This window comes from Dermatophagoides pteronyssinus, unplaced genomic scaffold, assembly GCF_027571235.1.
Source record: "Dermatophagoides pteronyssinus isolate colony J.1.1.1.1 unplaced genomic scaffold, Derpt_VIB-CSIC_2022.12 sq0010, whole genome shotgun sequence".
In the NCBI taxonomy this organism is placed as follows: domain Eukaryota; kingdom Metazoa; phylum Arthropoda; class Arachnida; order Sarcoptiformes; family Pyroglyphidae; genus Dermatophagoides; species Dermatophagoides pteronyssinus.
Genome location: NW_027461534.1, coordinates 283,727 through 306,159, shown reverse-complemented (window position 1 = coordinate 306,159; position 22,433 = coordinate 283,727). Strand labels below are relative to the sequence as shown.

General features: G+C 28.7%; 5 protein-coding genes and 1 non-coding gene across 7 annotated transcripts in view; 1 reads left to right on the top strand and 5 right to left on the bottom strand.

Annotated features, from left to right (window-relative positions):
- Nucleotides 1–89: 89 nt before the first annotated feature.
- LOC113788512 (uncharacterized) lies at nucleotides 90–3,141 on the bottom strand. The gene has a single exon (XM_075821444.1). It carries the CDS (start codon nucleotides 3,009–3,011, stop codon nucleotides 189–191), a length of 2,823 nt encoding a protein of 940 aa, XP_075677559.1. The 5' UTR covers nucleotides 3,012–3,141; the 3' UTR covers nucleotides 90–188.
- Nucleotides 3,142–3,898: 757 nt separating this feature from the next.
- Nucleotides 3,899–5,270, bottom strand: LOC113788513 (adenosine kinase-like). The gene has a single exon (XM_027337972.2). It carries the CDS (start codon nucleotides 5,161–5,163, stop codon nucleotides 4,072–4,074), a length of 1,092 nt encoding a protein of 363 aa, XP_027193773.1. The 5' UTR covers nucleotides 5,164–5,270; the 3' UTR covers nucleotides 3,899–4,071.
- Nucleotides 5,271–5,387: 117 nt separating this feature from the next.
- LOC113788514 (adenosine kinase-like) lies at nucleotides 5,388–7,215 on the bottom strand. The gene is made up of 4 exons (XM_027337974.2): nucleotides 7,078–7,215; nucleotides 6,777–6,842; nucleotides 6,030–6,717; nucleotides 5,388–5,956 (listed from the first exon to the last, which is right to left on the bottom strand). Exons 2-4 carry the CDS (start codon nucleotides 6,791–6,793, stop codon nucleotides 5,624–5,626), a joined length of 1,038 nt encoding a protein of 345 aa, XP_027193775.1. The 5' UTR covers nucleotides 6,794–6,842; nucleotides 7,078–7,215; the 3' UTR covers nucleotides 5,388–5,623.
- Nucleotides 7,216–7,569: 354 nt separating this feature from the next.
- Nucleotides 7,570–10,405, bottom strand: Noc2 (Nucleolar complex protein 2). The gene is made up of 2 exons (XM_027337967.2): nucleotides 8,262–10,405; nucleotides 7,570–8,188 (listed from the first exon to the last, which is right to left on the bottom strand). Exons 1-2 carry the CDS (start codon nucleotides 10,266–10,268, stop codon nucleotides 7,634–7,636), a joined length of 2,562 nt encoding a protein of 853 aa, XP_027193768.2. The 5' UTR covers nucleotides 10,269–10,405; the 3' UTR covers nucleotides 7,570–7,633.
- A 210-nt stretch (nucleotides 10,406–10,615) lies between these two features.
- Nucleotides 10,616–10,688, bottom strand: TRNAV-UAC (transfer RNA valine (anticodon UAC)). The gene has a single exon. It is a non-coding gene; the product is annotated as a tRNA-Val (tRNA).
- Nucleotides 10,689–13,719: 3,031 nt separating this feature from the next.
- LOC113799122 (protein phosphatase 3 catalytic subunit alpha-like) overlaps nucleotides 13,720–22,433 on the top strand; it is a 33,434-nt gene continuing 24,720 nt past the window's right edge. The window contains exon 1 of one of the 2 annotated variants that reach the window (XM_075821478.1): nucleotides 13,720–14,225. The gene's annotated coding sequence lies outside the window, so the exon portion shown is untranslated. The remainder of the gene's footprint in view (nucleotides 14,226–22,433) is intronic. The other variant, XM_075821476.1, reaches the window with a different exon arrangement.

Here is a 22,433-nt window from a genome sequence, read left to right as displayed (position 1 = left end):
TCATCAAACTCTCATCTTTAATTAAGAGAACAATATATTTAGGTTATTATTTTGCAATTTAATTTCAAAAAAAAAACAAGAACAAAAAATAAAGATAAAAATTGGATTAATTGTTTAATGTGACAAGATAAGAATCAATTAAGCAAAATGTTTTTTCTTTCATTTGATTACATTCATTATAGCTTAAATTATGGCCGTTCACAATCACTCAAATGATCGCAGTTCAAAATTATTTGACTCCATTGAGTGCCATTTGGACAGGTCATTTCATAGGCGATTCCATTGCCACATTGATAATACATCCAACAATTTTCATGTTCATAATATCCAGACGGTTCAGGACATTGAAAACCGACTTGAGTGGTCGTTTCCATATCATTATCATTGATATTAGTTGTCGTTTCTTCTTCATTTTTAGAGGTTGTTGTTTCATTGTCTTGATCATCAGTAGTTGTTGTTTCATCTATATTTGGTATGGTTGTAATTTCATCATCATTATCATTCGATGTTGTGGTTTCATTGCCATCATCATCACCGTTTGATGTTGTCGTTTCATAGTCATCATCATTAGATGTTGTTGTAGTTTCATCGATATCAGGACGCTCACAATCAGTTAAATGATCGCAAGTCAAAATTGTTTGATTCCATTGAGTACCTTTTGGACAGGTCATTTCATATGCGATTCCATTGCCGCATTGATAGAACATCCAGCAATTTTCATGTTCATAATATCCAGACGGTTCAGGACATTGAAAGCCGCCTTGGGTTGTTGTTTCTGATTCTGTACTTGATTCCGCAGTTGTGGTTTCATCATCATTATCGTTTGTGGTTGTTGTTTCTTGTTCGGTACTCGATTCTGCGGTTGTGGTCTCATCATCATCATTATCATTTGATGTAGTGGATTCCACAGTTGTGATTTCATTGTCATCATCATCATCATCATCGTTTGTGGTTGTTGTTTCTTGTTCGGTACTCGATTCTACTGTCGTAGTTTCATCGTCATCATCATTTGATGTTGTTGTTGTTTCATCCATATCAGGTCGTTCACAATCAGTTAAATGATCGCAAGTCAAAATTGTTTGATTCCATTGAGTACCTTTCGGACAGGTCATTTCATATGCGATTCCGTTGCCGCATTGATAATACATCCAGCAATTTTTATGTTCATAATATCCAGACGGTTCAGGACATTGAAAACCGCCTTGGGTTGTTGTTTCTTGCTCAGTACTCGATTCTGCTGTCGTGGTCTCATCATCATCGTTTGATGTCGTCGATTCTTGTTCGGTACTCGATTCTGCGGTCGTAGTTTCATCATCATCATTATCATTTGATGTAGTGGATTCCACAGTTGTGGTTTCATTGTCATCATCATCATCATCATCGTTTGTGGTTGTTGTTTCTTGTTCGGTACTCGATTCTACTGTCGTAGTTTCATCGTCATCACCGTTTGATGTTGTGGTTTCATCGTCATCATCATTCGATGTTGTTGTTGTTTCATTCATATCAGGTCGTTCACAATCAGTCAAATGATCGCAAGTCAAAATCGTTTGATTCCATTGAGTACCTTTTGGACAGGTCATTTCATACGCGATTCCATTGCCGCATTGATAGAACATCCAGCAATTTTCATGTTCATAATATCCAGACGGTTCAGGACATTGAAAACCACCTTGGGTTGTTGTTTCCATTTCAGTACTTGATTCAGCCGTTGTGGTTTCATCATCATCGCTTGTGGTTGTTGTTTCTTGTTCGGTACTCGATTCTGCGGTCGTGGTCTCATCATCATTATTGTTTGATGTAGTGGATTCCACAGTTGTGGTTTCATCATCATCGCTTGTGGTTGTTGTTTCTTGTTCGGTACTCGATTCTGCGGTCGTGGTCTCATCATCATTATTGTTTGATGTAGTGGATTCCACAGTTGTGCTTTCGTTATCATCATTGTTTGTGGTTGTTGTTTCCTGCTCGGTGCTCGATTCTATTGTCGTAGTTTCATCATCATCATTATCATTTGTTGTAGTGGATTCCATTGTTGTGGTTTCTTTATCATCATCATCGTCATTATTTGATGTTGTTGATTCCACCGTTGTGGGTCTAATTGTGGTTGTTTTATCGTCATCGTTATCGTTAGGAGTTGATGTAGTTCTAATTTCAGTTGTTGATTCCTCATGATTAGATGTCGTTGTTGATGTTGTGACGTCAATATCAGGTCGTTCACAATCACTCAAATGATCGCAATTTAAAATTGTTTGATTCCATTGAGTTCCTTTTGCACAGACCATTTCATAACCCATTCCATTACCACATTGATAGAACATCCAACAATTTTCATGTGGAAAATATCCAGATGGCTCAGGACATTCATATCCTAATGCAGGTCTAGGACAATCATATATTGGTACACATTCTTGTTGGTTTTTATCGAATTGTGTACTTTTTGGACATTTCATTTCTATTGCATTCCATTGTGAACATTGATAATATTTATAACATTCTTTATGTGCAAATCGGCCATTTGCTTTTGGACATTCAAAACGAGAATCAGGTCGCCGGGTTGTTGTTGTTGATCTACGAGTTGTCGTCGTAGGTCGACGGGTCGTGGTTGTTATTCTTGTCGGTTTACGAGTTGTGGTCGTAGGTCGACGGGTTGTGGTTGTTATTTTTGTCGGTTTACGAGTTGTTGTTGTTGGTTTTCGGGTCGTAGTTGTTGTTGTAGATGTTGTTATTGGTTTACGGGTTGTTGTTGTTGGTTTTCGGGTCGTAGTTGTTGGAAATAATGGTGGTCGTTTACAATCGGTAATATATCGACAAGTAAGAATACGTTGATCCCATTGTGTAAATGGTGGACAGGTAATTACAAACGGTGTAAACCATGAACATTGATAAAATTGCCAACAATTTTCATGTACATAATAACCAAATGGTTCTGGACATTTAAATTTTGCAGCATTAATACCATATGGTTGAAATGAAAAAATTGTAACAAAAATGGATAAAATTATTATTACTTTCATCCTGTTTGTTAGTTTGTTTGTCACTTGTAATAAAACTGATTGATTATTTTCACTTATTCGTTGCAGATGATATTTTAATATTCAAAAAATTTGTAAGAATTAAAAAAACACAATTCGATTGAATTATAAATTTTTTTTTCACCGGTTATTTTTATATAAAATTTTTATACATCCTTTGATAATTACTACCCGAATTATCATTATCATTTTTTTAAATCATCAGTTAATAAGGGTATGGATCTTATCGTCATTTTTGTTGTTTTGTTTTTTTTTGCTCGCCTCAAACAAAAGAGTGCAATTATTATTAGTTTTTTTTACATTAACAAAAGCAACATTATTTATTATTTTATGATGCTTATTTTTTTCCATTTTTAACTAATTATAATCCATTAATTAGAATATATGAAAAAAAATGTTGTAAACAGCATCCAATGATAATGAAATTTTGTTTGAAATCTACTGTCAACAACAACAACAACAGCTAATCAACTGACCAAAGTCTTTTGTTTTTAGAAACCGCGGTAAAAAAAATGACATTTTTGAAAAATAATTTTCCCCACACACAAGAATGGTGTCATAAATTATCGAATCATCCAGGATGATGATCATAAATAGATCAAAAAAACAACAGCAAAATTCTTACATTTTCAGATCAGAACATACAGATCGTTTTCTTGAATAATCCATAATTTGATTACCATAAAAATGTATAATCATGTGAGGTATGTATGCGGGAGAGGTTAATAGTTGTTATTTAGAAAAAAAAACGATATATGTCGGATATGTCATTTTTTTTCTATCGTTTTGATAATTTTACAATTACAAAATGATAAATAAAATTATTTCGTTTTCTTTTTTTTGGTTTGTTAGTTGCTGATTATGTCCAAATTTTTATTACAATAAAATTGTACTTGTTTTTCTTATCATTGTTTTTTTTTATTGTTTTCATTAAGGATTAATTTGTGGAATTTTATTACGGTTAAATCTAATAAATGTTATGATGTCATTATAATTGTTACATCCATAAAATGATAAAGGTAAAAAAACAATGATGAATAAATCACTTTGATAATAATCGAAGTTTATTCACTTTCGGTAATGTACAACCACAACAACGTATCACTTGTTGAGCTGCATAAATACCGGCATCGATACAATCATTTATTGAACGTCCAATTAGATAATAGGCAAGAAATCCACCAACAAATGCATCACCTGAACCATTTGTATCATTAATTTCATCGAATGGAATCGATGGTACAGAAAATCTTTGAATTGAATTTCTAGTTGTTCCAACAATAATTTCACCTGGACCTTGTGTAATAATTACTATTCGATTGGTTTTTGTTGATTCTAAATGTACCATTTTTTCAACAATATCATCAATTTTATCATTATTTTCATTTTGTATCCAATCAAGTGTTCGAGCAAATGAAAATGTTTCGGTTATATTTCCAAATAAAAGATCAATGTAGGGAAAAATTTTCAATAAACGTTGTGAATAATTTTTTACCACATACGATCCAGATAAATTGAATGCAAATTTAATATCAATTGATTTTTGACATAATTCGGCTAATAATTGTACACATTCAGGATTTGATACTAAAAAGAAACCGGATGTATAAATAATTTTTGCATCATTTAATATTGAAAGATTTTGTTGTAGAATTTCCATACGAAATTTATGACATGCATCCCAAAATGTAATCAATGATCGATGATGATGACCACCGGAATCAATATTTATCAAACATATACATTTTCCTGTCGGTTTTTCATTATCGATACAATAAATTGATTGAACATTATCAATATTTTCGATTTTTTCTTTCATTTGTCGACCAAAATCATCATTACCTATACAGCCAAAAATTGTACAGATTTTTGGTTGATCAAAAAACCATTGTGCAACACGTATTGTATTTTGTACTGAACCACCCGGTACATATTGAATATTTTCAAAATATTTAAGCAAATCATCCGTTAAGGTATGATGAATATCATCATCATCATCATCATTAGCAAGTATTACATTATCAGATTCAAGTTGATAACGTTGAAGAAATTTTTCATCAACATTCGATACAATAAGATCGAATAAAGGATGACCAATACCAATAATGGCCGAATTGGAAATATTTTTGGACATCACAAGAATCAGGAAAAAAAGCAAAAAGCAAAACACAAACAAGAAACAAAGAGAACAAAATTAAAAAAAAAAATTCAACTTTGAAATGAGACAATCATCGAATGATGTGTTTGATTACTTTCATTTATCACTTTTTATTTTGCTTTGCCACCAATTGAAAAGATAAAATTTACTTGTTTCTCCTGATGATTTTAAAATAAACATTGATAAAAAAACATGTCATATCAAGCAAACAAAAAAAAATATGAAAACATTTATTTCCGAAATTTCATATAATCAACAAAACCTACAATCTACGATGACGACAAAAATAACGAAGAAAAAAAAAGAAAGAAAAAACAACTCTAAAATAATTTTGGTCCATTTAAAAAGATATTGAGAAAAAATTCAATATTATTCATTATCAATAATTTTGTATCATTTTTTTTTACTTTTCGTTTGCTAAAATTTAATATCTTATTCAAAGTTTCATTCGATTTTCTTTTGGAAAAGTACAACCAGATTGTTTAATTACTTCTTGTGCAGCAAAACTTGCAGCTTTCATACATTCGGACAATGGTTTGTTTGCCAAAAGATAGGCAATATATCCACCAACAAATGCATCACCAGCACCATTAGTATCGACAATTTCCTCATCTTTTAACAGCGGTACCGTATATGTTTCCAATGGTAGTCGATTATTTGAAAAGGCAACAATTATTGGACGTTTTCCTTGTGTTATTATAACTGTTCGTGGACGATAAATTGGTTCCCAATCAGCTATTTTTTGAGCAATTTCTTTTACATCAGTAGTCTATAAAAAAACATGAATAAAAAAAATTTTTAAATATCAAAAATTAATAATTATTTTCATAAATTTTATTTACCTCCCAGTTTTGCATCTTAGCAAAAGAATTAGCTTCACTGTCATTACCAAACAATAGATCTACATATGGCATAACTTGAAGTAATTGTTCTGAATAAAATTCAGAAATATATGGTGCAGAAAGATTTATAACAAACAATTTATGTTGAAATTGATGTGCATGTTTAGCCAATAATAATGTTGGTTCTAAACTGATAATCAAATGAAAACCCGATACATAATATATACGTGCCGATTCGACCAAATCAATGTTTTTTTTCACATGATCGATTGAGAATTTTTGTGATGCTCCAAGATATGCACATAATGATCGATGTTTACCATGTTTTGTAATCAAACAAGCACAAGTACCGGTAGGTGTTTCTGAATCAACCATATAAACAGCATTTACATGATCTTCTTCTGCTTTACGTTTCATTTGTCGACCAAAATCATCATCACCAACACAGCCAAAAAATACACAAACATTTGGCTCTTTAAAAAACCATTGTGCAACACGCATTGTATTCTGTACCGAACCACCGGCTAAATATTGAACATTAAATTTTTCTAACATTTCGGAACAAAGTTTTGCATGTTTAGTGTCAGCCAAAATAGCATCATTAGGTTTGAGATCGTATTTTTTAAGAAATTCTTCATCACAAGATGCCATAACATCCAATAATGGATTTCCAAGACCAATAAACGAACTATGATTAAAAACAATCAATAAATCATAATAAAAAAAATAATTATCAAAGATACATACTGTTTATCTTGTGTCATCGTTAATTGAATGAATGGACAATCAGAATCACAACAAAATGGTTGATATCTATTTGAAATATAAATTTTATGTAATGAAAAAAAAATCAAAATTAGAATTAGAATGTACAACACACGAAGAAACTAAAAAAACAAGTAGCGAATGAAAAGTGAAAAAAGTCCTTGATCAAGGACACAATTTTTAATCAAATCACTATTATCATAACATAATTATATGACGATTAAAATAATCAATAAACATTGATCTAGATTTGAATCAACATAACATATTTGAAATGCCATACCGAAACGTTTTTTTGTTTTCCAACTCGATGATGATGATGATGATGATTATTGTACAGCAGTAATGAGATTTAAAAATATTGATAAATATTTGAGTATTTGATCCAATTTGAAGGATGTAGATTTCTTTTTTAAAGAAAATAATTTTTAAACGATGACTTGCAAGTAATATATCACTAATAATTCATTGAGTATTTTATTTTTTTTAAATATAATTTTTGCTATGAGCTTAATGAATTGAAAACAATAAGACAATGATAATCATGATATGATATATCTTTGAATACGGTCAATTTATTTTTAAATTTTTATTTTTGCATTTAATTTTAAGAAAAAGAAAATTCATAAGAATGTCGTGTTGCCAAAAAAAAAAAAATCTCTTTTCAGCACAACATCTCGATACATGTACAAATGTGCGCTGAGTGCACGTGCAAAATAATAAATCGAATACAGCCAAAAAAAAAAAAATTCCAAGAAACTTTTTTTCAAATTGATAAATTTTTAAAAAATATATTTCAGGAACATTTCTCTATACGATTTACAAGCTTACTCAACATTTTATTCATCATCATCGGATGATAAATCAAATGCTCCTTCTAGCTGAAGATTTGGATTAAGTCCACGAACTTTTTTCCTATTCTTTTTCGAACGTTTTCGTTTTCTTTTCTTTGATCCATTATTGTCGATTTTATGTTTTGCATCATTACTATCATCATCTTCTTCGATAATCGATGATTTATTGTTTGATAATTTTCGTTCAACCTTTTCAATTTTAGCCTGGATTTTTTTCATCTGTTCTTCAGTTAGTTCAACTTCATCATCTTCGCCAAATTCTTCAATACTTTCTTCATCATCGTTATTCATGTCAAGTTCATCTAGTTCGGATTCATTCAGTTCTTCATCGTCGACATTTTCATCGTCATTATGTTCAATATCTTGTCCGATATCGAATTCACGTAAATCAGGAGTAATTAATTCATTTTCGGCTAATTCAAGTGGACCATCATCACCAGATGTTTTTGTTGATGATTGTTTAGATTTTAGATGACGCCATTGTTCATAAAATTCAATCAACGGTGTTTTTTGATTGCGTATTTCATTCTCAAATGATTCCTATTTATAACCAAAAACAAAACAAAAAAAACACTAAAATTAAACGTATAATAATGCAAAAAAAACAGCTTACAATTTTTTGTTGATCAATTAAATCTTTAAGTTTTCCATAGTATAGATTTTTTCTTTTACGGTTTTCAATAATAAATTGAGCATTTTTATCACATTTATCCATTAATTGTTTCATCATTGTTTGACCACGAACATATGGTATTGATTTGATTTGTTTACGACATTCTTGATGAAATATTAGAATAATTTCTGGAAATGATATTCGATGTGAAATTGATTTTAAATAATATAATAATAATTCATAGATTTTATCGATTAATTTTTGAATGAAATCCATTTCAAGTATTTGTTCTTTTGTTGTTTTCAATGTAACATTTAAATTGATTATTTTGATTAAATTTTTTGATTCTTTTTTCTTGCCAATTCCAATCGGTTTTATTTCTTTTTTCTTTGTTTTTGTTTTCATTTTATTTTTAAGAATAATTTCTCTTTTATTCTTTGCTAATTGTACAATAATCTCCAGAAAAGTTCGTAAAATTGGTATAAAATAACCGGATTCTGATGATAATTTAACTAATAATTCAATTATCTGTAGCCTATATGTAACATATTTAAATGCTGAAAATAATCTTAATGTTTCAAGTGAAATATTTGTAACAGGTGTTAATAATTGATCAAAAAGATCATTATGTTTAAGGCTTGTACCAATTAATTGTGACCATAAATTTAATGAATGAATAAATTGCCAATTATGAACACGTTTTAGTGCATCTTTTTCTTTTACCATTACAGATTTACGTAAATTTATGGTCAATTGACGCATAAAAATAAAACATTGTTGATAAGCAATCGATGGTTCAAGTCGATAAAGTTCAACAAGTGAATTTCGCATAAATTGAATTTTTGTTAATGTAATTTCATTTGTTGTTTTCGATGTTACAGCATATGTCATATATAATTGTCTTAATATTTGATTGATAAATGTTTCTCGTTCTGAATTGGTCATATGATTTTCATTTGTTTGTATAACACGAATAGTACGATAAAGAATAAGAAAAGCTAAAACCCGTGATCGTTCTTCTTGACTTGAATGCCATTCCTGAATTGAATGTCGAATAATTCTTTTGATTAAATGTGGAAATACTTGATAATAAGGTATTAATTCCAAAATATGACGTTCAAATGAAAGCCGTGCTTCAATCGATAATGATGTCATCATTTTTAATATATCAGTTAAATACATTTTCATTGATGATATGATTCGTTTCCAATTTCTTGAACGACGTGGATCAAACAATTGACATCTGATTTTGTCATCTTCATTTTGTGAATCAGGTGAAACTTTTAGGCCAAGATAATGTGAAATGGCAGGCAATAAATCAACAAGACAAGTATTGATTATCATATTGAATAATGATGGATTCATAACCGACATCGGTTTCATTAACATTTGATCAGATGAATCTTGTGTTTGTTGAACTGATTTTCGAAATGCTTTAATAGATGATTTGATTGCATTCAAACATTTGGTTTTTGTTGTTGGATTTTGAAGAATTTGTTTCCATTCTTTGACATTATCAATAGTGATATTAAATGTTTCTGATTCTTCAGAATCTTCATCATCGGATTGATCAAGATTTTCGCCATCATCATCCAATGGTAGCTCTTCATCGTCATTAAAATCAAGCAATTGTTTATCATGCTTTTGAAGATATTCATAAAATTCTGGATCTTTTTCCTTTAAACTTTCCAATGTTTTCTTATGCATTGTTGCATCCATAATGGATTCATCATCGGATTCTTGTGCTTCGGATGATTCAGAATCGTGATCATCATTTGATACAGGTTTCGAATTGGATTTCCATTTTTTCGGATTAGATACTTCTTCCAGATCAAGATCATCATCATCATCATCATCAATATCATTGTTTTCATCCCATTCTTCATCGATATCTTTGTTTTCGAGTTTTTTGGATTGAGAAATTTTAACTGATTTGGATCTTTTCTTTTTGATTTTATTCTTTTGTAATTTAAATTTTTTAGATCCTGTTTTCATTTTGATTGCCATCTTTAGGTCATTAGCATTAAAAAAACTATTTAAACAATGAATAATTTTCACAAAAAAAAATAAAAATAAAAACTTGAGTTTGTAAATAATATTATGATGTTGACAGTGACAACACGTGCTGCATCAAATAACTATTTCTACTCAAACATGCTTGAGTTGTTATAGAATGATGAAACGAAGAAAAAAAAACGGATAATAATGGTTTCACAAATGGTTTATATTTGATCTGATCCAAATACAAAAACTCACGTTTAAATTTTGAAAAAAATTAATCGAATATCAGCAAAAAAAATTGCTGTATCCGCATGTAATTATGCAAAGTTATACAGCAACAATAAAATTAAATTTGTGTCTTCCAGGTTTCGAACCTGGGACCTTCTGCGTGTAAAGCAGACGCGATAACCACTACGCCAAAGACACCCAACAATGAAAGAATAAACGTTCGAATCAATCTTGAAACATGAAATTACAGAAAATTTCGTTAATTAAAAAAATTCATAACCAATCAATCAATCAATCGATTATAATCGAATATTTTTCCATATTGAATCATTATCTATTTAAACATCTGTTTTATTTTTCAATCTATTATGCAAAACCGCAAATGAAAACAAAACAAAAAAAAGATGATACAACTCATCATCATCATTGAAAACTTTTCTATCTTGTTTTTTCTTCCATTCTTCCAATCAAGAATCTCTTTTTCTTTCTTCAAACAACATTTTCGTTTCGTTTTTACTTTTTACTTTACTTATTTTTTTATAATTCCAGAATGGCAATCAAATTGAATATAAAAAAAAAGTCTCAATAAAACTCCAATCAAACAAACATAGCGAGCGAAAAGTTCCTGAAAAAAATGGAACAACCAGTGAAAAAAATACGATGAGGATGCTATATATTTGAGATGTATCGGATGTCATCACACCGACGCTGTTTTATTTTTTTTTTTTTAGTTTTTATTTTTATTTCACAAAAAACCAACAAAAAGTTCACTGATGATCTATATTTGATTGTTTTCAAGCACACACACAAACATTGTTGTTTTTTTTACTACGAACTTCAATCGATCGATCGATCGATTGATTGACCCCTTTTTTATTTCATTCATGGAATGTTGGAAGAGAATAACCAGAAACAAAAAACAACAACAACATTTCGATGAACCAGAATAGGTTCGTTCATTTTATATACACTTTATATAGAAGAAAAAACAAACAATCCAAACCGATTAGAATTATATAACCCGAATATACAAGGAATCAGAATCAGAATTCGACCACAAGATTCTATATATAAATCAGCCATTCGAATTTTTTTTTTTTTTTTTTTTTTGATATTCGATTTGCGCGTGGCTGTTTCGAATATCCTATATATAGAAAAATGAAATCTTTTATATTCAAAACTGAAAAAATTAAATATAAGGACAAGAATATATTTGAATTAATAGTATTATTGTCCGAATAATAATGATAAAATCTATATAACTATCTAGTTGGAAAAATAATAATGACAACAACGAAAAGACAGGAAAGATCATCATCATAGAAAAAGATTCGCTTTTTTTGTTGTTGTTGTTGTTGAAAATATCTATATGAGGATCGGTTATCCGGACACATATATAACCATACATTCGTTGTTGTTGTTGTTCAATGCAATTCAAATATGTATACATACGAAAGTAATGAATAATACGAAGAAGCAGTAGCAAAATTTTTTTTATATGAATTTCTTCATTCAACCAGCAACCAAAAGCGATTCCACATTTACATTTTTGTCAAGCGAAACAACAATAACAACAACAAGGATTTTGGTATTTTGCAATCATTTCATTTCATTTTTTTTTGTTTGACGCCCAATAGCTGAATGTATTATTTGCTTCTACTACCACATTGATATATCGTATGATGATGATAATAATATTGATGCGGATACTTTTGCTTCTGCTTTTTTTCCTTCTTGTTGTTGTATAAAACGAACGAAATTGAACCACAACGGATGATGATCATTGAAAGTTTTTGTTTTCTTCTTTCCTTTCCTTTCCTTTTGGTTGGTTGGTTAGTCGGTTGTTTTTTTCATAAAACAAAACGTTAAAGGAAACGATATCGAATCTTTCTCTCACTCTCTCTCTCTCTGTGTGTGTATATAATTCTTCTTCAGCGTCGGCGTTTACCGTTATTTCGTCTTCGTTATTCTTTCAATTCAATTCAATAGTGTGTGTATTTGTGTTGTTTATGTTTATGTTTATGTTTTTCTGTTTGCTTCTTTTCAATGAGTAAATGAGTGAAATGTGAATGTTGAAGAACGAGAACGAGAACGAAAAAAATTTTCATATCAATAATTTTTGATGATGATGATTTTCAATGGATACATATGATATTTGTTAGGGATGTGTGTATATATTGATGATAAATTTGATCTATTACAACCAACCACTGCTCATATATCATATTGAAATTTTTTTTTTTTTGAAAAAAACATCAAACATTCGAGTATAATTTGTGTGTGTGTGTTTATATTCAAAATGAAAACATTACAAAAAAAAACTCAATAAGTGAAGAATTGAATGAATGAATGAATGAAATAAAGAATCATCATTAGATAGTGATAATTTTGATTGGTTCTGGTTATTGTGATTTGATTTTAAAACAAAATCATCGTCACTTAACCCAAAAGAAGAAATGTGATTTTCTTTTTTTCCGTTTGTGAACATTGAAAATATCATCAACAACATTAATCTACCATGATGATGATGATGATGATGATGATGATGATTTAGTGATGACAACAATAATGATAATCGACAAGATTTTCTTGCCATATCATTCCATTTATTTATTGATTTAGATTTTCATTCAGAAATTTTATTCCCTTTGTGTAATAAAAGTGTTAAATCTGGTGAATATTTTTTTTCTTCACAGAAAGAATTTGAATTCAACTCTTTCGGTGTGTTTCTTTCAGAATTATTTTGGCAACATTATCAGCAACGAAAACAAAAATATATAACACCTACTACACTGATAGCGACAACGAAAAAAAATGTTGACAAAATGTAATTTTCAGCGTTTCATTTGTAAATTGTAAATTATAATTGTTGAAAAATTCTTTATAATTTACCAAAAAAAAAAAAAAAAAAAATTAATATCGATTATCAGAAAAAAAATTCATCAGTTAGCATCATTTGGTTAACATTTTCTAAATGTTTTTCTTCAACAACTTTTCTCTCCCTCTCATCTCCAAAATTGCTCAATTTTTCCCATTTTACCATCACCATCATCATTTCATAAACGAGAAAAAAAATCATCATTGACAAATAAACAAAGGTGAATAATAATATGCAAAACGCAACAACAAACAACAGAAAAACTTGAGGCAAAAATCTTTGTTATAATTTCATTTATATTTTCATTTGTCAACAAACAAACAACAACAGAAAATTTGATAGAATCATTCATTCATTTAATACCGTTAATATCATTATTTATCAACAACGAATATCATTTTTGCGTGATATTGGATCATCATTATTCTGTTCTGTTTGGTGTTTTTTGCTTTTGCACTCTGTCTCTCTGGTGTGTGTTTTATTCTCGTCGCTGAAATAATAATACGATACGCGCCCATCTTTACCTGTTTTTTTTTATATTTTTGTTTATCTGTTTTGTTTTTTGTTGTTTTTTCTCTGTTTGATCTCTGAATTTTTCTTTTTGCTTGAGTTTCTGTTTCAGAAAAATTTCAATATATTCTCTCTCTCTGTGTTTGTGTGATAAACTTTGCTTGTTTTTCATCTTTTCCTGTGTGTGTTTTGTGTGTCTTTATGGTCAAAATCAAATGTTCAATCGAATCAATAAATAGTAATAAAAATTCATTCAAGGTGAAAAATTGAATAAAAAAAGATTCATTTCTAAATGCTCAACATCATTGAAAAACTACCACCACCGCAACAACAACAACATTTTCAAGGTAAGCATAACGAAGAAGAAATGTTTGTGTTTGTTTTTCAGTGTGTTTGTGTGTGTGGAAATTGTCACCTTTGATTTTTTTTTTTTTTTTTTTGAAAATCATCACATGAAATATATGATTATACCTGTAAAATACCTGTCCTGTCGTATTTCATTTCGGTTGTGTAAATCATTGATAAACATTGTTTTACCTGTGTTTTTGTTTTCTATAGCTCATTTACTTTGATTAGAATTTTAATTTGTTTTTTTTTTCATTAGTTCAAAAGGTGTGTGTGTATACCTGTGTGTGTAATAATGTTTTCGCATAATTTTTAATTTTTTTTTTTTTTTGAATTGATTCTTATCATAACTTTCATCGTATAAAAACGTGAATAAAATTTGAATTATATGAAAAAACAAAAAATTTCAATCAAATTCAGGTTTGTCTTTGTTTTTTTTTTGTTTTTCGTTTGTTTTGCTGGTTACCAAGGTTCAAAAAAAAAAATTCTATTCATATCCATTATATAACTGAACCGCAAAATCGATAAAAATCAACTGAGAAAGAAAAAAAAAACAGCCAGCCAACCAACAAAACAAAACAAAAAAATTAACCATCTGGTCATGTGTTTAGTGGTGGAAAACACTTGATTTTTTTTTAATAATAATAATTTTCTTATCACAAATTAGTACATTTTTTGAATGAGATTGTTGAAAAGTGTGAGAATAAAAAACCAGAAAAAAATTGAAAATGAAAATTTCATTTTTGTTGTTGTTGCTGTTGTTGTTATTCCCCAACGAAGAACCGAAGAATTAAAATCACAAAAATAGAATGTTGTTGTTGAAAAAGTTTGATCGAATGATGATGATGATGATCGAAGAATGATAATAATTATTTTGATGATGACGATGACGATAATAAAATCGAAATCAAGGAAAGAGAGAGATAGAGAGAGGGAGAGAGAATGGCATACTGTGACATTTCTAATGAATTTTTTTTAAGTATCAAGAGTTCATCAACAACAACAACAATCAACAATCAATTGCTTAAAATCGATCAAGTATATTGATCCGGTGAAAAAAAATCAATAAATGAAAACATTATTATTCAATGGAATTCATTCCATTCCATTGCAGTAAAATTTTCAGTGCCAAAAAACAAACATCATCAGCAACCTTTATCTTGTGTCTGGTTTTGGTTTCAAATTGATGGAATTTTTTTTCTTTTGGAAAATCAGGTATTCGTATAGGTGTTTATGTTTGTTTGCTTGAATATTTTCGTTGTTGTTTTGTTTCCGAAAAAAAAACTTTTCAAAGCAAAGAAAATGTAGATTGAAAAATGAGAATTTTTTTTTTTGGCCCACGTTTACACCTCGTCTTCTCATCCTGTTAATAATAATAAACACCTTTACATCCACATCCTAATGATTATTCACATTGCCAAGCAATATATATTCCCAAAACGTTAAATGTATTAAATTCTTAAAAGAGAAACCTTTAGGCAAAATATGAAGAGAAAAAAAGTTTTTTCTTTGTCAAATTATCTGCTGTAAGATTTTCGTTTCGTTTCCTTAAAGAATTCTACAATATGAATGTTATGTGTGTGTGGTGTGTGTGAAGAATTCTTACTTTCTTTTTCACTTTCTCGTCTTCACTTTTTATATTTTTTTTTTTTTTTGTCCTTTAAAAAAAAGCACATTATAATAGAATATTATGTGCAGATGTTAGTATTTTCTCAGTAACTTTTTTTTCTTTTCGTTCGTTTGCTTGTCAAAACTTTTCATTGACAAATAACAATTTCTCCTCATCATCATCATCACAGGTTTTTTGTTCGTTTCTGGATACAGAGTTTTACAAATTTTTTTTCCGTTGTTGTTGTTGTTGTTATCATTTTCTTATTGCCTGTTTTGAAAAACACTGAGATCACAGAGAACACACTACAGAGTTTTATGATTCTCGGTAAATATTTTTTTCCTCTATTATATCAGTGTTATGGTGTGTGTGTGTTTGGAGAAAAATTTTTCGGGTTTTTTTTTCTTTTAAATAAAAAAAATATATGTAACATATGAAAAATATTTTTGAATGTTATTTAGGTTAATTAAGTTATGTTTGTATTAATCACTTGATTGGAATGTAGTCCGTTAATTAACTAATCAAACATTTTGTATTTAAACCGATGAACACTCAGAGGTGTTTATGCATTGAGACATATCAACTCAATTGTCATCAGTTTATTTTAATAAAATCAATTATTTTATAATCAACGACGAGTTTCAATATTTGGTCCGGTATCTCCACTGGTCATAATACGTGGATTGAATCCTACTTATTCACATATATATAGAATTTCTTCTTCTCACTTGATTTTCCCTCTCTCTCTCTCTCTCTCACACGATAAGAATATTCTTTTTTTTCCAAAAGAATTTTCTTGCTTTTTTTTTATCGTTCCATTTGGATAGATTTTGTTGTTGTTGTTGTTGTTGTTGTTTCTTTGGTTCGTTTGTTTGATTATGTTGACGATGAATATGCTAATTAGATGATTATGTGTTCAAATCTTTTACCAATATGTGTGTAGTTTTTCTTTAATTTTTCTTTTAAAGAAAATTGAATTTACTTGTAAAACTTTTTTTTTATATCTTCAATCTTATGGTAAATTGAAAAAAACTTTTTTTCTTTTCTTTTCTTTTCAATTTGCTATAGCAAAAAAAAAAAACAAAAACAAAATTCATTTCAGGGGAAAAACCCCTTGGTAAAAAAAAAGCATACGAAATTTTCCATTAATTTTTCCAAAAAATAATAATAATAATCAAACGATTAACGAATGGTAAAGCATATATATTTTGTCTCATTCATGTATATTCGTATCATAATCAAACAATGTTTACGATAATGTTAATGTTGTTGTTGTTGTTGTTGTTTATTTTGGTAACATCCATTCAATTCAATTCATTTGATGATACACTATAGAATAATTATCGAATCATATTATGTGTGTGTATGTATGTGACAAGAATGTAGTTTTCTTACTACAAATAACGATAACGACGAGTATTTTTAATCGATAAAATTTTATTTTATTTTATTTTTTTTTTTATTTCAACTTTTATTTTAGTTTCACAGTTTTACATAGTTAAGCATAAAAAAAGTAATTATTTTTTTTTCTCGTCAAAAACAAAATGAAATTTTACTTAATCAAATGGATTTTTATTACTATAGTTATTTTTAAAGTTTTTTCCCTTGTTCACTATTTTAATCTTGAACATCTCGTACGTAAATTTTTTTCCTGATTCTTTTTTTCTAACCTAATTTGAATCGTTTGATGTTGATGTTTATTGAATTTCCCTATTGTTTTTCTTTATATGTTATTAAATTTCATCGCGAAAAAAAGGGTTTTTGTTTTGCATATTTTTATATAATGTGGGTGTATTTTTTGCATAATCAAAACACGTCTATCCTCCCATTCACACACACACAAAACACACGTGTCTATCTTTTGTTTCAACAACAATATTTTTCATTTTTGTAATTGTATCTTGAAAACTTTTATTTTCATTTCTCTCATAATCCCTGATAATAATAATAAGTTTTTGGTGGTTGTTGTTGTTGAAAAATATTCCTGGTAAATAGATCATTTTGGGGATCAAAGCAATACCGACCAAACAGCCAACCAACCGATCAACCAATATTTTCCTACACACATTTCTGACATTGACATTTATAAATTATAATAATGATGATTATCAGCAAAAAAAAAACGAAAAAAATACCGTTGATTTCAAACCGTTTTGGCCATTATAATCATATAGAATTTAACTAACTAACTTAGATTAGTTTAGCTTAAACTTGTCTTTTTTGTACTTGTCATTCGACATAACAACCAAAGTAACCAAAAAAAACCAGCAAAAATACAATGAAAATAACTAATATATAACACCATGACGCCAAAAAAAAAAAAATAGCTGACAATAAGTCATTTATGCTTTTTTTTCCAGGTTGTTGTTGTTGTTGTTAGTTCAGGTATATCTACAAAAGATAATAATCATTTTACCTGGTTTTTTTTCTATCCATAATAATGATGGCTGACTTTTTTAGTGATAATCTTTTAATCATCTCTATTTTCATATATATCATAATATATTTATATATTTTCTTTTCGCTTGGTTGAATTTTTTTCCCCTTTTCCTTTCTCCTCCACGTTTCATTCAAATTTGTTTTTGTTTTTGTTTTCCCCGTGGAGTAGTAGTAGCAACAGTGGTGGTGGTGGTGGTAACAAAAATTCCAGGCATGATTCTTAAATTATCATTTTCAATCCGCAAAAATAGAATCGAAAAAAATGTTTCAAAAGCAAATTCTATTGTTCGTTTATTCATTGACCATCATTGAAATATATAAAATTGATCTTGATCCAAAACACCTTTCCAATTTACCTTTCGTAATACTTTTTTCTTTTGTTTGTTTACGCTCACTATCTCAATTCAAATTAGTCAATCGTATAACATTGTATAAATGAAAATCAATCAGCCTTGAAAATGTAAACATAAACGAATATTAGTAGACGAAAGAAGAAGAAAAAGAAGAAAATCATTCACATCATCATCATCATCAAATTGAAATGATAATTAAAAATAAATCAATCGATTTTTTTTTCTTTTGACATTGGAATCCAGCAACAGAAGTGAAGCAAAAGAGAGAGAAAAGCAATCAACATAATTAAGATTTCAAAACGAAAAACGTTGAAAAAGAAATTTTTTTTCAAGTTTTTTCCCATTTATCTTACTCCTTATCTTATTAAATTCTTTTTAAACACACTTATATTACAAACATTTCAAAGAAAAAAAAGATTGAAAATTTTTTTTAAATCTGCTACTACTAACCATCATTGCTGCTACCTTACTTTTGATAATTTTGATCCGGAAAATTTCTTTTTTCATTAAGGATGCTCAAGATTCATTCAACAAGATACAATCAAATGAATAAAAATTTCCTATGTTATATTCATTGTAGAAAAAAATAATCTTATCAATGAATATTGGTTTCAAGAATATTCTTTCCAATCTCTCTCACTATAAATATTTCAAATATAAAAGTTATTTTTCTTCATTCAACTTGAAAATTTATGAACGTTTGTATATGTTTCAAATGTAAATTTCTTATTATTTCTGATTATATTTCATCATTCATTCATTTATTCTGTTGCTGTTTATTTATTTATTTTTTTTTTTTTTTTTTTTGATTTCGGTGATGATGTTGATTTATTTTTGGTTTTACGATACGGTCTATGTTGCCTCTCTTATTTTGTGGTTGATTTCTTTCCCCCAGTTGAACAACAACAACAACAAAAACAAAATTCTTTTCAAAACCTACACATAGAGAATCCTCTGCATAGGATACACCAGAAAAAAACAACAACCAAAACCAAATAGTGTTTGACATTACCACACACGCATATCAGAAGAACAAAAAAAAAAAAAAAAACAAGAAGAAGTAGGACCAGAAAAAAAAGTTGTTCCAAATATACTGTACCACCATCAAGGTATATTTTTTTTCACTGTTGAAACAAAACAAAAAGCAAAAATATCCAAGTTTCTTCTTTCCATGTGTGTGTGAATATACCGAGAATATAGATAGGAAGAAGAAGAAGAAGAATCTAACCAACAACACAAAAAAAACACAAATCTACCGACCGACCAACATAATGATTGAATACCACTAAAAAAAAACATGATAGAACCAGAAAAACAACAACAACAAAATTCTGTAGAAACTGTTTCATTTAGATTCTTGAATGAATTGAATATGAAAAAAAACCAAGAATGAAAAAATACCGATGCGCACCATATATACCATTAACCGTTGAAACGAAACGAAAAATAGAAAAAATAACCGACCATAGTTGTCATCCATTTATTTATTTATTATCTTATATTCAATGTCTTCTTCATTTTTTGATTTGTGTTTGTTTAGGGTTGCCAGATACGGGGAGGACGGGAGGACATGTCCTCCTTTCAGAAATTTTGTCCTCCTGTCCTCCTTGAGCATGAAAATGTCCTCCTTTCAAATAATTTTTAAAAAAATTTTGAAAATTATTTAATTATAATAGACCTTCATGTAATAACTTTTTGAAGCTGTCGTGTATAAAATTGGTAAATGCTATTGGTGTACTAAACAAGCTGAATAATGAGTATAAATCTTTTTCATACACTGAAACATGAAGAAAATCCGCAAATAACAAATCCAACCTAAGGCCGCGGTCCCAATAGAACAGAATAACAGACAGACAAAACAAAAAATGCACTGTGGATATTAACATGAAAAATATCTTCACGAAACAAATCCAAATTTCATATTTAACATTTCAACATTCAAATTCATAATAAATCAAAAATTGTTGTTTTCATTTCCATTCGATATTCTGTAATTAATTATTGTCATTTTTGTTAATTGCTAATCTTTTAAAAATCACGTGTTATTTGATCGGTTCAAATTGGCGCCAAAATAACCATTGGAAATTCTAACGTGTTGAACAAAAATTTATTTTCCGCCAAAATTTATTTTGTGTCATGATTTGATTGAAAATACGAATGATTAGTTTGATTTTCATTTTACATTTTATCGAACCTTACTTGCGACAAAATGATTGATGTTTTTCTTATTCATTGGATCATAAGCCGAATTGTTTACCCAAGAATTTTGTTTTTAATTGATTGAAATGTTAAATTTCGAATTTACGAATCGAACTTAAAAAAGATTTAAATTGTAACTGCAAAATCCTACAAGAAAATGCCAAAGATTTCAAGGTATGAGTTTTTTTCTTTAATTTCAATAATTGCTATCCAATTTAGAGAATGAATGAAATTCCGTCACATTCATTGTCTATGTTAATGTGAAAACGTGGTTTTTTCTCGAAATGATATATAAGTCGTGATATCTCATAATATCGAACTTCAGCAATCGAAATCATGTAATTTACTATTCACAATTTCAATCAACTATTGGAAAAGAAGAAGATTCTCAGCTATCATCAAAATCTTTCTTTGTTCTTTCCGTTTTTGCTCAATCAATCAGCTGAACGAGATGAACAATTATATTCTTCTTAATAATATAGTCGAAGATGAGACAAAACAAGCCTAAGTTTTGAGGCATATGCTGTATGGAACAAAATTTTTCTCGGCAATGAATTTATAAGGATCAAATTCAATACCAAAACAATAAAGCAATTGTGACTAAAATTTACAAAACGAAGGAATTGGATTTTAAAGACGCAGATCAAATTGATTTCCTTCTGTGGCTTGATTATGTTCAAAACGAGAACCTTAATAACGACAACTTTTCAGATTACCAATTTGGATTTGCTAATTGAAGATGTTCTTCATTTTAGTTAACCAATTTGGATTTGTTAAATGAAGATTCTCTCCATTTTGGATTTGAAATCCTGGTTTGTTAAATGAAGATATTCTTCATTTTAGTTAACCAATTTGGATTTGTTAAATGAAGATTCTCTTCATTTTGGATTTGAAATTCTGGTTTGTTAAATGAAGATATTCTTCATTTTAGTTAACCAATTTGGATTTGTTAAATGAAGATTCTCTTCATTTTGGATTTGAAATTCTGGTTTGTTAAATGAAGATATTCTTCATTTTAGTTAACCAATTTGGATTTGTTAAATGAAGATTCTCTTCATTTTGGATTTGAAATTCTGGTTTGTTAAATGAAGATATTCTTCATTTTAGTTAACCAATTTGGATTTGTTAAATGAAGATTCTCTCCATTTTGGATTTGAAATTCTGGTTTGTTAAATGAGGATATTCTTCATTTTAGTTAACCAATTTGGATTTGTTAAATGAAGATTCTCTCCATTTTGGATTTGAAATTCTGGTTTGTTAAATGAGGATATTCTTCATTTTAGTTAACCAATTTGGATTTGTTAAATGAAGATTCTCTCCATTTTGGATTTGAAATTCTGGTTTGTTAAATGAGGATATTCTTCATTTTAGTTAACCAATTTGGATTTGTTAAATGAAGATTCTCTCCATTTTGGATTTGAAATTCTGGTTTGTTAAATGAAGATATTCTTCATTTTAGTTAACCAATTTGGATTTGTTAAATGAAGATTCTCTTCATTTTGGATTTGAAATTCTGGTTTGTTAAATGAAGATATTCTTCATGTTAGATTTGAAATTTGGGTTTGCTGAAGATTGTTATTCTTTTTAGATTACCAATTTGAATTTGCTAA